General features: G+C 41.0%; 1 protein-coding gene across 15 annotated transcripts in view; it reads left to right on the forward strand.

Annotated features, from left to right (window-relative positions):
* TENM2 (teneurin transmembrane protein 2) overlaps window positions 1–15,322 on the forward strand; it is a 1,087,321-nt gene that overhangs the window by 901,523 nt on the left and 170,476 nt on the right. For all 15 annotated transcript variants that reach the window (XM_039385212.1, XM_039385215.1, XM_039385216.1 and 12 more), the window contains one exon: window positions 10,175–10,409. In XM_039385212.1, the coding sequence (XP_039241146.1) occupies window positions 10,175–10,409 (235 nt within the window). The remainder of the gene's footprint in view (window positions 1–10,174; window positions 10,410–15,322) is intronic.

The raw sequence follows: 15,322 nt of genomic DNA on the forward strand, positions 1-15,322 counted from the left end.
AGATTTTTCTTGTATATTAATTTAGAAACAGTAATTGTCAAGATGCTTTTTTTCTGGTGGCAGACTACTATCCTGCTACTGTAAGAGCTCATAGGACATGTTTATTTAGTGTCTTTTTCCTTTCTTTTGTGCTGTTCCATTCCCCTATGTCTCAAAGAAGCGGAACTGTCTGACTGATTTCAGAATCCTCACCTCCTTTCCCTCCCTGCCATGATTTCACAAGTCAGCTTCAGTGTCAAAAAGTTTTGTCCCTTAGTCTTCTTTGCTGAAATTCATGATGTTGTGGCTTTACCTGCCCCAAAGCTTTTGTGTCCAAGGGATTCCAGCCATGCACACTCATGTTAAAGCAAAGATTTCAGGCATAGGTTTTTATTATTTCGTTAGAAAAAGCTGCTAGAAATTTTTGAAAGGTGTCAGATGTTTTTCAGAGGTTTTAGTCAGACTGCAATCTTAGTATTTAACTGCTCTCTAATCTTCTATGACTTGAGTTGGATAAAATATTGTGGTCGTCCTTTTTCCCCATTTTTAAATTCTTCTTTAATATTGCCACTGTCATTATTATCAATACAACACTGCGCCTCAAGGCTGCTTTTTTTTTTTTCTTTCTTTTCATGATATTAAACACCACTTAGTACTGTGGTGGTCTCAGACATTCTGAAGGAAGAAACCCTATATAATGCAACTGTGATAGCTGCTTTCATACCTGAAATAGGGAGTGAAATGTGTTTGCTCAGTTCTCAATTAATACCAGATTTCTGTGGCTCTTTACTTGAGTTTCTTTGCATTGCTGGTCTCAGAGAAATAAAACCATGGCCTTGAGACAGAGAAGGGCATGTAAAGATTGTGTTGATCTGAGTACCTGGGGTGAAGCTGTGCTTTCAGAAACACAGCTAATGGGTAGGGCTGTGCTGTTCCCTCTCCCCTTGACACTGGGAACAGGCAGCATTGCCCAAAGGCATTACAATTCCCTGCCTTCTGTTTGTTCTGGTAATGTGGGAGCACATTAGGGTTTGGTATCTGCCAGGATGATTACACAGTCTCTTCAGGTTGTGAATTCCATTGCCTTCTCCCTGCTGGTGAGGTAAGAGCAGGTCGTATTGAAAGTGGCAGCCCAGAGCATGGCTGTGTTGTGGTTCTGCTGCATGAACTGGGCAGGGGATGGCAGACAGGCAGGCAGCACTGTCCCAGGAGATGAGTAGTGATGGTGTTTTCTGTGTCACTGATTGCAAGTGATTAGACAGGTGTATTTTATAAAAAGGAAAAAGAAAAAAAAAATCCATAGCCTTTTTCTGAGAGTCTCTTCAAGCTCACATAGTAGGAAGTTGGACAGAGATTCAACATCTTGATGAAGACTAAAGTCTCTGCAAAATGTTGGTAATGCTATTTAGTTCAATGTAGACAAGACAACACTTGGTTTTTTCCACCTAGACAGAGTTTTCAGTGGGTTACTGCATTTCTGCTGTGCTACAGGGTAGTTTTCTAGTCTGTAGTAAGTTCATCCACGGTAAATGCAGCAGTAGTGAAGCATTTGCTGCAGTGCTATTGAGAGGATTGCTGGCCAGCACAAGCTCTGTGGGTGCCTCATCACACTGGTGTTAGTTAATTTTCCTGGTCTCCAAGCAGACTGAAAGCCAGCTGCAGTCAGGAAGCTCTTTGGCTACCGGGATGGAGCTGGTTCCCACAGCAGAGCTGACTTTCCCATGGGCAGCTCCCCTGGGCCCCATACTTGGGGTCCTTTCATCCCTGGGCAGTGCCCAATGGCACCCCTGGGGCTTGGCTTTCCCTGAGCTCTGCCAGCTGAGGACCAAGGACAGTGTTTTGCCCTGGCATCCACACCGAGGCCACAGGTGATGGGGATGGGATCAGCCCCTGGGCTCAGTCACATCAGTCACGGTGTTTTGAGAAGTTCTAGCCCAACTGCAATACCCAGTGAAAGAGAGGCATCATTTCAGGGCTGAAATCATCTTGTCCCAACTCTTCTGTTTTACCATGTGTGACTGTGGGGTTACAGTTGTTTTTTAGTTGTGTGGGTTTGGGGTTTTGGGGTTTTTTTCGTTTTTTTTTTTTTTGCTTCACACTCTAAAAACTCTAATTAAAAACTTGTCTAAGAATTGCTGGCTAAATGTTGGCTCGTGTACTGCTGAGTGATAAACTGTGTGAGGGCTTGCATGCACCACTTTATGATAACCTCTATTTTTACTCATTAACCCATGGTTTCATCTAACAGAACCTTTTACTTGTGGTAGCTGATGCTATCCTCTCTGGTGCCTTGAAAAGTCAGGAAAGTTTGACAGGACTTCTTATCTGAATGTTTTTTGACATTCTTTTTTGTCCAATACTAACCAATAAAGAATTCAAATGAAATCCTGCTGCCTGTGAAAGAAATGCCAGTCATGTACTATTGCAGCTTGCAGTACCCTGGAGGCAGACAAATCCTTGTTTCTGTCTTGTACTTATTTGTACCTTGCCTGCTTTTAAAAAGAGAAATAACCCATTGAAAAGCCTGATTCAGTGCAACATGTACTTTGCATTATATTTGCTTTTCTTTACTCCAGCATTATGCAGCTATTCCTCTTACTTTTTCCATATATTCTGCACAAATTATTTTTACCTGTTCTACATGTTGGGAAACAGATGGTCCTGGTAGTAAATAACTGGCTTCCCAGGAGCTGTGAAATTGAATTCTCCCAGGAAGCTTCTCCATGAACCTTGTATTTACTGGTACAAGTCAGTGAGCCTTCATGTTAATGATGCTTATAGATCACTCTTTATTTCCAACATTCGATTATCAGTTGGTTCAGCCTAAAGGTAAAACTGTATTTAATTATTATTTTCATGCTTTCTTTGGGCCAAAGAGATCATATTTGAAGTATTTTGGGAAAAAAATGCTCAAGCCCTGAAAACCCATTGAAGAGCGTTGTAGTAAGATACAACTTTTTTTTTTACTCTTAGACAAAAAAACCCTATATTTTTGTTGATTTTGCTGTTGAACTGAAAAAATCTAGACTGGTGTGCACTGTGCATTATGGTGAGTCATCCCAAGGCAGTAGTATAAGATGAAATAAGAAAAAAAATTCAGCAGTTGACAAAAGTTAGTGCTGCTGGGAAGAGATGGTAATACTGCCTGGGAAACAGAAATTACTTGATGCTGAAAGCCATGTTCAATATATTTAGTTTCATTAGCAGTTCAGCTGCCAAACTTCTCAGTGGTGAAACTTGACATTACAGACTTAGAACAGCAGAAGGATTCAAAATTGTTACTCTGCTGATAGACCTTTCCTTCCTTAAAGATCTGCAGTACCTGGAAGGCTGATTTATTAAAAAGCTCACCTAGGCATTGCTGAGATCTCAGTCTCCTATTAGATCTTCCCTGTGAGACAGTTACTTTAGTAATTTATTTTGAGAGACTCTTTCTTGTATAGATTTTCTATGAGGTTGGGTTTAAAAAAAAAATCTATTTTGGACAACGTGTAATACATTTGGTGACATTTCTGAAATAATTGAGATGTAGTGCATTGCATTAAACCACCCATGACTGGCATTTCTTTTGTCCCCTTGGAAGCCAGCTGTGTGTGCTGACTGGGTGATGCAGGATCCAAAGTGCTGCTGTAACAGGGATGACTTTCTTTTGCACCTGACTCCAGACTCACAAGGAATTGGAAATGATGGCACAGTTATTCTTATGTCTCTGTGAAAATTTTCAGGCTCCCCCTTGGACCATCCAGAGAAGCAGCAGTTTTCAAGCTGTATTCCTATAAGGAAAATGTCCCCAGGCTTCCATTGCTGGCCTAAACATTTCTGTTCAGAAATTTCCGTATGTTGTTCAGAAAAATCTATGTCCTCCCTTTCTCTTTAGTGTGATTCTCAGTGCATCAAACCATGTGAGCTTAGGCAAGGATTTGTGAAAGTCTCCAGAAGGGTTCAACTCTTTTCCATTCTGCAGAACCAAGTCTGGAGAGCAACATTTACCTTTCTGCACTAAAATGTTCCATGGTAATGATGACAGTAATAATAAACTTCATTGCTTAGAAACATATATGTGTATTTTAATTTGTAGTTCCTCTTAACATCAGTGCCTTCTTCAGAGTATAGTCATGTATCTAAGCTGAAGAAGAGAAATACACCCTTAAACTCCCTGAAACATGTTTTATATTTATATCAGTATTAGAAAACTGAATGAAAAGATTGATTGGAAAATATGTGAGATGCATTGATTGTTTTTCAGTTGGAAAGAAGACAACTCTTTAATTTCTCTGTGATTTTACAATAGGTAAAATTAGAAGTAGTATGTCTACATTTTCATATATATGTGTATATATACATATATATATAAAGGTACCACAGGACACTGAGTCCACATAAAGCATTATTATTGAAGTGATACATTTTGCCATTGTCTAGACATTATTTTATGCAGCCTGTGCACCTCATGCAGTGCCATAATGAATATTTAAGTGATGTATTTCAACAAGTATAATTAGTGTAGGGTATCTCAGATAATACTGTTTTGTAGGGCAGTAGGTTTTAACCTTTTTCTGGGTGACCCTCACTTAAGAGAGTTGGTTATTTGACTGTAATCCCTCAGATTAGACTCCTGAGGAAGGGTTCTACTTTTCCTTTGCTTCTCTGAGTATGCACACTGCTTTTTCACAACCAACCAACCCATCCAGCACCGTGACCAAATCTGCCATTTTTTCGGCTGCAGCCATGCTGAGAACAAGCTGATATTCCTGCTTCAAGAAGGCTGGTTCTTTCCTGGATGGACTTGGATGTGTGTACAGAGCATCTGGGCACCTCTGGTGTGAGGAGTGTGGTGGAGTAGCAGTTTGTGGTCTGCGTACACAGCAACAACTCGGGGCTGGCAGAGCTCGTTTGGCTGAGCTGCCTCTGCCTGCCGCACTATCTGATTGCCCTCTAAGTGCTGAGGAATTTACCTTCAGCACTCCTGCAAAGGACACGGATAGAGGTGCTTACAGATAACATCCATGATTGCTCAAGGGTTGGCTCAGCCAGAGTAGGAGATAGAAACTATGACAAAGTCCTAGACTTTGTCCATTCAACCACCTTTCCTCTTCTCTGTGATTGTCTGGATATTGTGGGGAAGCAATGGGATACTTTTTGTTTGAGTTTTTTTTTTGTTTCTTTTTTTTTGTCACAGCAACATTTAATTTTCTGCTCTGATATTGTGCTGAGGACATGGCTGTGGTGCACTGGCAGACGCTGATAAGTGACTTACCATTTCATACCACACGTTTACTGAATTTCATTTGAAAATGTACAGTCTGGGATGACAGCCAGTCATTCAACCCATTCTTGCCTCAAACAGTGTAAAAACATGCAGACAAAAGAAGGAACACCTGGCAAATGTTTTGGGTTTGAAACAACAAGAGAGAGAGAGGTAATGGTATCCACGGTCAGGAGTGAGATAACTTGCCTTTTTACTGCGTGTGCTGAAAACATTTTCAGAACATTTTCAGAACATTTAGTTGCCATTTAACTACAGCCACACACAAAATGTAGAGAAATAAAGCAAGCAGACAGGAGAACTGAGGCAGACAGGGCACAAAGCCCAGTCTGTGTTGCTGGGCAGGAGCCCTGGTCCCACCCCACCAAACTCACTGAAGGCTGCGATCCCAGGCTGGAAGTTGGCCCTGGAGACGGCAGCTCCTGTGACACTGCTGTGTTCCTGGGCGTTTCAGTGCTTTCTTCCCTCCCTGACTCAGAGTAATGTGAGCTGCCCTTGAAGATGAATTTAGCTTGGAAGGTGGCCCTGTGGTTCTGTGAAACACCCATTACTCATTGTGATGGCAGATGATGTGGTTTCCTTGAGAAAACAGTGTGGCAGAGGACTTTGACTAAAGAACTAGGAATACTGCAGACTGGGTTTCGAGTGCTGACTAACAAGGGTTGTCTGTGGGCTGTGAAAGGAATTTTTTCTTTCAATGCATCAGCTTTGTTATTTTTTTGTGTGTTCAATATTTGTATTGTTTAAAGTATAAGGAAATGATTTCATCATTGTTCATTTTAGAAAATTAATATGTTTGTGTTTTTTAGTTCTTTTGTGAAAAGGAATCATGACAAGGTGTTTATATGTCTCAACATTTAATCATGGCACAAAGGATAATTCAGCACAACTAAGATACTGTCTAGATCACTTTTTTGAGCTAGTATTGACAAAGAGCTGGGATGCAGGGAAGTGATTGCTTTACTCAGATCAGGGATGCCGTTGATTCTGCTTTGAATTTTATTTCTGAGGAGGGAGATTAAATTGTTCTCCTCAGATCCTTGTGTTGCTTGGATTTAGTGCGTGTGTTAAGTCAGTGTACCCAAGCCTTGGAGGAACTATGGAAAACAATTTGACCATGCTAAAGCAGATGTGAAGTTTCACTTTGTGTTTTAGTCAACATTTGAACTGTAAAAACAGCCGAGAAATGATACTTGGAAGCGTGTGCTCAGGAGGACATGGCCATCACTGAGGTACCTGTTACACTGTGAGGCTGAGTGGCTTTCTCTGATCTCTGAGGTTGCCAGGCTGTGCCAGAATAAGACTGTTGTGATGCAGAGGCTCCTGAAGGACCTGTGGCCACCCATCATACCACGTTTCTCATGGCAGCCCTGCCTTCACCCTGCCTTGTGCTCAGCAGGGTCACAGCCATGGGCTGAGCTTTGGAGGCTGCAGGTTTTCTGCTCTCTCTCTGTGTGCAGTGGAAGGGAACAGCATAGTGACAGAATTTTGCTCAGCTTTGGGATTTTTATGGGGGTTTTGTTTGTTTTCAAGGAGACAAATGCTATTTTGCACCTTGTTTCAGCTGAGTTTTACTTCTGTGCTAACCTGGTTTGTTTAATTGTTTCACCACCAACCATATTTTTTTCTTTTTTAGTATTTTGGTTCTGATTAAACCTAAATCAGTCAATTGTGTAGCTTATGATTACTTCAAAGATACATAGATCAGACTTTTGTGTTCTCAGATCACTCAATTAGAGCACAATTAATCCCTGCTCAGCTCCTAATTTGAAATGAGCATTGCTGATACTCTTGACTGCAGTAAGATCTCTTGAAGAATCACATGTTGATTATGTGGACACCAGGCCCTGATTTTTCAGAAGTGCTCGGCACAATCACTGTGTACTAGAATTGATAGAATTAGGAATATTGTCTGTTTGTGAATTTAAATGAGAAATTAAAAAATTAAAAAGATAAAATATGGACAGTATTTCAGATGCCCAGTTCTCTAATTTTCATTATGGTTTTAAGAGACTGCTTCTTAAATGCTAAATTTCCCAGCTTCTGGTGAAACCCCTAATGCAGCTAATAATTGAGATAAGGCATCATTTCCTCAGCATTTTCCCCCAAACCAATACTGGTGACTATATCAAAAATAAAATCTTGTTCCTGATGTAAAAAGCCAGATGTAGTCCATCAAGACACTCCTCATTGTGTTTAAGCTTCCAAATAATAAAGCGATTTGCAGGAGGCCTCGGAGCGCGTCGTGTCCCGCGATCCGTCGGGCCTGTCCTTCCGCCTGCTGATCCTTTATTGTGGGACAGGTGATTTACTCCTCTGAACTTCAGAGCTCAGCAGATTTGCAGGTACTGCCGTTGAAGTTTTAATTTAGGCAGAGATGCTCATAAAGAAGTGCTCAGATGTTCAGATGTGAATCCAATTTTATGTCCCTGGCAAGTTCAATAGTGTTCGGCTTCTGCTTTTGATTCATTTAAACGGGTTTATGAAGAAGAAGCAGCATATTAAGCTTTTATCTCTCTCATATATACACCAGTGTGTGTGCATGCTCCCTAGTTAGTACTTTTTAAATATATATAAGCTCTTGTATGTTTTAATATAAACTGTATAATATCTATATGACATTAATATTGGTATTTGTTTTATTTTTCTATATTAAAGGCTACGTTCATCTTGTGCCAGATTTCAGAGGTTTTGCAGCTGCAGTGTGTGTTCAGTTACCTCTGCACAGCTCATTTTGCACAGTATCTTATATTTATTGTGTGGGAACTGAGTCTTGAGGCGGATTAAATTAATTTGCGGTAACTTGAATTCAACCCTTGCTTCTTTAATCTTACAGAAATGCTATTTATTGATGTGCTCTTGCCTCACTTTTAAGAACAGCCTCTATGATTTTGTGGTGACAAGATTTAGAGTCTTTATTTAGCTGGCATTACCGTGGCTCTCAGAGCAAAACTGTTTTGTTTATGTGGGTAGGACTTTGCTGTACTTATCCTCAAGAAGGAAAAGCTGCATCTAAAGTAAGTTGAGAAAACACGAAGCACATGAATCTTTTGAAGTAACTTTCAACACAAGGGCACTCTTTTGTATTTTATCACTCATAGACACCCACTTACTGAAATCCAAACATACTTTGTTTAAAGTCAGAACACAGACTAGGAGAGTAATTCCACTTAAGCTTCTGTGCGTGTGGATATTGTCCAAACACATTTTCTTCCTGCTGTGTCTTACTCCACATGCTGTTGTGGAATGGCCCAGGACCTAGTGTAGATTTGCTGTTCTTGGAGGTCCAAATGGGGATTTTAAACGTAAAACTTTCTAGTTTAAATAGCCTCTTTCAAATTTAGGTAAGACATAGCCAAGGCAAGGATAGTGAGGAGAGAGCACGTACGACAGCCCTAAAATTTAGGATGTGTTCATAAAAGACAACAAACATTCAAAAAAGAGAAAGAAACTGCTGTGTAGATTTGAGGCAATATGTTGAGAATGCAGAATTTAGTATAATTCACTATTTAAAGTTTCTTGTCAGAGGGCAAGGTAAAGTAAGCCTGCCTGTTCTTCATCAGTCTGTACTCCCTCAGGCCCACAGCACTTAGGAAATGTAATGACCTCTCTCCAACAAACTGTTCTCCTGTTATTTTGTGTGTTGGGTGTTTGGGGTTTTTTTAATAAATATTTGCCTTAATTAGCTTACAGTTAATTAATCAGTTTAGCGGTTTTTCTATATTTCTTTGTTGCATATCAAAAAAAGATCAGTCTTGCTGCAAATGGTTTCCCCTTGTGATGTTTTCTTTTATTATTTGATTCATTAAGTACAGAATTTGCTTCAGTTCCTAAAAAGAAACACACATCATTAGTTATCATTTCTGTAATATCTACTGATTAATGTTTGCTAGAAAACTACAACTTGATACAATGTTTAGAGTGTGTGGTTCATAAATGAAATAAACAAATACAACTTGATACAATGTCTAGAGTGTGTGGTTCACAGTGTTTTATTTTCTTCATTCTCTTTAGCTATTTTCATTAGACATAAATCATTGCAGTGTGTGGAATTGCACTTAAATGCAGACCAGTAAATAAGTTTGTTTAGAAAAGTGCCTATGTTTAGAATGACACTTGCTTATTCAATTTTCTTCTCATGTACCTTTATTTTTATCCACTTGCCTTAATGATTAGAAAAAATATTTCTCATTGTCCATGCAAACATACCAGTACTCAAAGAATGAGAAGTTTATATCCTGCTTTATCACTAAAAATATAATCTGTCATTTTTCAATGAAAGAGGCTGAAAGAGTAGCATAATTTTCAGATCTTGCTGTGTGTTTGTGGCATTACTAAACAGAAGAATACAGGCCAAATCCTGATCACATGAAAGATATCATCACTGCATTGTTGCTGTCTTTTCATATTTGGAGTTTAATCTTCTTGTGCTGGCACAAATCCTGTTCATTTGAAGCTGATTGGTAAAATAACAGTGAATGAAAAGAGATTGAGATCTCTGGCTAAAGACCGTATTTTCAGAAAGTATTTTTAATCCATTAAGGTTCATCTCCTAAAAGCCCCTGATAGAAACAGGGAGGAAAACAGTTCCTCTGGGTAGAAGTAGAGAATGATCAAGGCTAGGCTGCTGTCCTCTGCTCCAGAGAGGAGACTTTCTCCAGGGAGAATCCATAGAGAAGTATTTTTAAATCTAAATATGGTCTTTGTCAACATCCCAATTGTGCAGCCTGGAAAACACTGTTTTATGTTGCTGATCTCAATCACTGATCTGTTTAACCACTTTTTGATGCCTCCAGGTCTAAGAGGCACACAAGCTTAGCTTCCTGTTTGCAGGGTTTGACTTTTCTCCCAGGCGGTGTTCCCTAGAAAACGCCGAGGAGAGCGGTACCATCGCACACATTTGTGATTCGTTTTTCTCTTCTGTTTTAGGCCCTTCAAACCACCACAGCCAGTCAACGCTGAGGCCACCTCTCCCTCCTCCTCACAACCATTCCCTGTCCCATCACCATTCCTCTGCCAACTCCCTCAACAGGAACTCGCTCACCAACCGCCGGAACCAGATCCACGCGCCCGCCCCGGCGCCCAACGACCTGGCCACCACCCCCGAGTCCGTGCAGCTCCAGGACAGCTGGGTGCTCAACAGCAACGTCCCGCTCGAGACCAGGTGGGTGCTGTGATGGACACCCCGGGAGGTGCCTCTGGAGCACCCTGGGGTTGTCAGGAGCGGGGTTTGGGGTGCTCTGTGTCACTGGTGGCTTCGGCTGACGCAGCACTGGGAGTCAGTGGCGTTAGAATGCCCACCAGCCCCGATTTGCTTTGCTTTCCAAGGCAGGCAGGTGAACATCTCTTGTTCACATCCCATTTTAAAGCCTTTTGGACCGTCCCTGCAAACACAGCTCATGAGGTTAGTGCAGCATATTTATATCGTGGGCTCAGGGACAATTTACTTAGAATTCATATTGACTGTGCCGCTGAAAAATTATGCATTTTTCCTTTCCTGGGGTAACAAACAGAGGCTCACTTGACATTATGCATTTTGGGAGACTTGGAGAAACAATCCCAGATTCAAGACTGACAGTACTATAATTTTAATTTATACCTCATCCAGCATGTGAGTTCATTTTAATCTCTTCTGTACGTGTTAGCAGCTTGATGCCTGTGGGGCAAACAGTGGCATATAAATGAAAAGGTGCAGCACTTAGGCCTGACAGAGAAATATATAAATAAGTGCCTGACATGCTGCTGGTCCAAATATTCTGGTTTGTTGTCATTTGGGGTATGGAATGTCAAACATATTTAACTTGCACTTTAAATAGCAGAGCTGGCAGAGCTGAGCTCTCAGAATTTAAAATTGGCCGTGGTGGTGCTGAATAAAGTGCTTGGAATAGCAGGGTGGTGTTGCTTGCCCAGATAGTGATAAACACAGAGTACAGGTGGAGGAGCTGGGCTCCTGGTACCACTGCCTTGTACTGGGGTTTCAACTGCTTGGTTGCCACAGCTTCTGAGATGTTACATTTGGCTTGCAGCCTTCTGGGAATTTAGTGCCACTCTGCTGGGTTACACCCTGAGTAGCTACATATGGTGTAGTTATACCACCACACAGCCTCAGCCCAGGCCCTCCAAAAATTTGATTAAAGACTGTCATCTGGTTTGGAGCTCTGGGAGGAGCTGCTATAGCTGGATTGGAGTTTTAGCACCCAGGCTGTTGTTACTCAGTAGTTAATCAGTGGTTATTCCTCTATGGGGAGCAGATGAGACTGGAAAGAGCAGGGAGTCTGTGCCAGTCTGTGCTCCTGGGCTGGGCACAAGGGGCTGCACTCACATTGCCCTGCTTTGCTAAAATGGGAACATGAGTGCCATGAAGAAGTGGGGTGCTAAAAAGCAAATGCAAGTTACCCAAAGCCTAGATGGCCAAAAAAAGAAAGGAAAGGGATTCTTGTTTGCTGAAGGTTTGGAGCTAACTTTGACCAGGAACAAAAAGTGATGCTCAACTCTTAACTGCTGCTCCTGTGAGAGCCTCTGCTACATTTTAGAACTTAACTTGGGCACCCTGAACTTGTTATTTATTGTTAAGAATTACAAGATAAAAATGTTGGTCCTGTTCATCCTGGGCCAGTTCTTCCTGTTTTAATTTTGGTGTAGAGTGGTCCCAGCTGCACCTGGTCTGCCTGTTTCCATTTGAAATTGTTCTTGGGTACAGCAGTTCCAGAAATGTGTCATTTCTGAAGTCTTAAGATTGTCCCAATTTAACAATCACTTTACACAGATGGAATTTTTTTGGATATTCACAAATGGATTCTTTGCCATAATACTGGCAATCCATGAGCCACAGCAGGGGACATTTGCCTGGCTGGTTTTATTTTACTGTCTGATTTTGTGCCTCTTCCCTGACAGTGGTGACTGTCAGTTCCATTAGTGACTTTGGTTCTTCTCCTTTTTTTTTTTTAATCATGAAAACTCTGGGAATATAGATGTACATGTTGATGACAAAAGGTTACTTTGTGAATACTGTTATTTTTGGAGGTTGCAGGATGCCCTGCAGTTAATTGGAGCCTTTTGGTAGATAGGTTTGTCACAGGCAAGCATTAAGCTATTAGAAAATGTCCTGGCAGAATTGCTGTGTTCCAAGACTATTCCAGAGTTGCTTCAGGATCGATTTTTCTTCTTTTCTGAAATTACACACCTGACAGGGCTTGATGACAAGTTTCATCACAAGAATATTAACTCAGAAGATGACTATTTTTTTTCTGTTTGCAGTGAGTTTTGCTGAAATGGATGCTTGTAAAATCATTGGAGACTTTCAGAATTAGCCTGTAATTCTTTCACTTTAAAACTGGCATTTCATCTACATTCATACCAATATCCTCCAGAAAAAAGGACACCCTTTTGGTAACTTTTTATTTCAACCTTTGTAGCTTTAGCTTGTTGCAAAACACTGACCCCTCTCATCCCACCTCCTGACAGTGCACTGCTTTTTAATTTTTATCTTGTTGTCTGTTTATTAACCTCAGTAGTGGAGTGCTCAGGAGGAAAAGCCAGCGCTGACAGCACCTGCTTTATCAGGAGAGAGTTTCATAACTTTTAGTTTTCGTCTTTCAGTTACCTTCAGCAGATTCTGCTCTCAACTGGAAATGATGTGCGAGTAGTCACGTTACTGATTATGAAACAAAAAGGGGTACCCGAGCCATCTGAAGGGAATGCTTTGTGTCAGTACGACAAAACTCAGCTCACAATTTAGATTCCAGATGTCTCTTTATCAAACAGCACCGAGTGCTGAAATCATTGAATAATACAACATGTGTCTGCATGTTGTTATTTCGTTTGTGGTAAGAATATTTTAACCTTCCCTTCGTTCCTTTGCTGTCTTAGGCAGCTTGGTCTAAATTCAGACTGTTTAGAGACATCACATTTTCCAAATATATCCTTTCTTCATCTCTTGTTTCAGTATTGATGGGGGGTTGTTAATCACATTTGTTTTATTTTCTTTGTGATGTAAAGGAAGCTTTTACTGCCTGCACATGTTTTCATGTGGCCTCTTCAGGCAACTCTACCCAAATCTCCGTGTACCCTTTGTGGTGCTCTATTTTGTACATAATTATGCTGAGCTGTATTGCAGCAGCTCATCATTTTTAGTGGAGTTACAAGTTTGCAAAATGCCTATAGAGAATTCCTAGTTACACATTTTTAGAGTCATAGAATGGTTTAGATTGGAAGGAGCTTTAAGGATCATCATGGACAGGGTCACCTGTCACAAGTTGCTCAAAGATCCGACCAACCTGGCCTGGAACACTTGCAGTGCTGTGTGCTTGATTTTAGTGTGCTCGTTGCTGGTTTGAGGCAATCAAATATGGACTGCATCTTCCCTAGTCTGCTGCTGCTTTATGGCTGCAAGGGGCCCCCTGGCTGGCTACATAATTGTTCTGTTTTCTTTGAAATAAGGGTCTGTAATGGAAGGGTTGAAATATCCCTAAGTAAGGCTGCAGTAATGCATCGCCGTAGCGTTTTTATGGTGCTATTTTTATGGTTCGTTTCTGCAGTATTTAGCTGCCTTACCTTTAGGCTCGGAGCTGCTGTTTAATGCTCTTTAACTTTTATTGTCCTCCTTGCAGTCTTGTTTCAAACCGTCTCCTCCTCCTCCTGCTAACAAAGTGCTGGTTTCTGCCTTTTCCAGTTAAGAGGTGTTCCTTTATTGCTGCTTTAATCATTGCTTTCGAAGGGGATTTGTGATGGAAATACTGCCTTTGAACGTCCCGGTGTGAGTCTCGTTACTGCCAGACAGCCAGAGAGGCAGCACCTGCTTTAAAGCTGGAAATGCTTTGAGGGCACGGGGAGAAAAGAATGGCTTTGCAAGGGAGGTTCACGTGGCTCTTTGCACTGCAGGAGTCCTCTGGGGCAGGAACCTCACACAGGCACCGGTCCAAAGGGAATGACTGGTGAGGGAGAACAGAGGAGCTTTCATGGACAGATGTTTGGGATTGCCTCATGTATTAATACCTGTTTCCATACTTTGTATTGATGTTAAATCAATTGGTACGATTGTGATTAATAATACTTAATCCAGGAGGGAAAAAAAAATAGAATTAAATAGAAATCAGTCTTATTCTTTAGTCTCATAATTTGAAATACTTTCAGTCCAAATCTTGTAAAGATAATTTTGTATCTATGTCTATAATTTCTTTGAGCTTGTTCACAAGGATCTGTTGCTAGGCTTTGAGGAAGACTGTTACGTCCTAATGTTTCTCCTGTGTTTCAAGAGAAAGGATGATGGTCACTGATTCTGGTGATTATCAGTTTCTCTCAATCTTGTGGGCTGTAGTGTAAGACCAATAGTCCAGATCTGGGGTCATTTAAGCAAAGTTCAGTTTAAAAATTGAGCAATCTGAAAATTAACCTGAAAAGAACTTCCATGACCCTTAAAAGAACCCCCATGTTGCTCTTATAAATATTTGCCTTTTTCTGTGGTTCAAGCTGTATTTGTTACTTTGCCAGTCCAATTCCAACACAGTCACTGTGAGCCTGAGGACAGCAATGGGAAATTAGTGGATGGAGTAGCAATGTGAGCTGTATCCCAGTCTGCACCAGGGCAGTGCCTGAATTCATAATCGTGGGGCACCAGAACAGGGAAACGTCTGCACCCAGTGTTTTTGTAGCTGCAGCCTTCCAGTGAAGGAATGAACACTGTGCCTGTGCACAGGCTATGGCAGTGTGGCAAAAAAGCCAGGAATAGAGCACATAAGAAGGATTTAATGCTGCAAGGGGATGGGTATTAATTTTTTTCAAGAAGGAAGTGAATGGTCTGTAGTGTTGTTAATACTGCACTCACATGCTGTCCCATGTTTGGGTGTCAAGATCAGCTGCAGAACTTCTGAACTGAATATATAAACTTGAAGTTCTGCCTGTGTCGAAGTTCCAAGCTACAGCTGCTCTCCACAATTGTCTGCCTATTTTCAGTGGTGTCTCAATATTTTGATGTCTTTGTACATGATGCAAAATGTTCTGGAACAGAAGAGTGAAACAAAAATTCTTTTCCTTTTGTTAATGCAAATTTCTAGGATATATTGGGCATAACAAGCAACT

This window comes from Pipra filicauda, unplaced genomic scaffold (assembly GCF_003945595.2).
Source record: "Pipra filicauda isolate LSUMZ 115617 unplaced genomic scaffold, ASM394559v2 scaffold3_size10097308_pilon, whole genome shotgun sequence".
NCBI lineage: Eukaryota > Metazoa > Chordata > Aves > Passeriformes > Pipridae > Pipra > Pipra filicauda.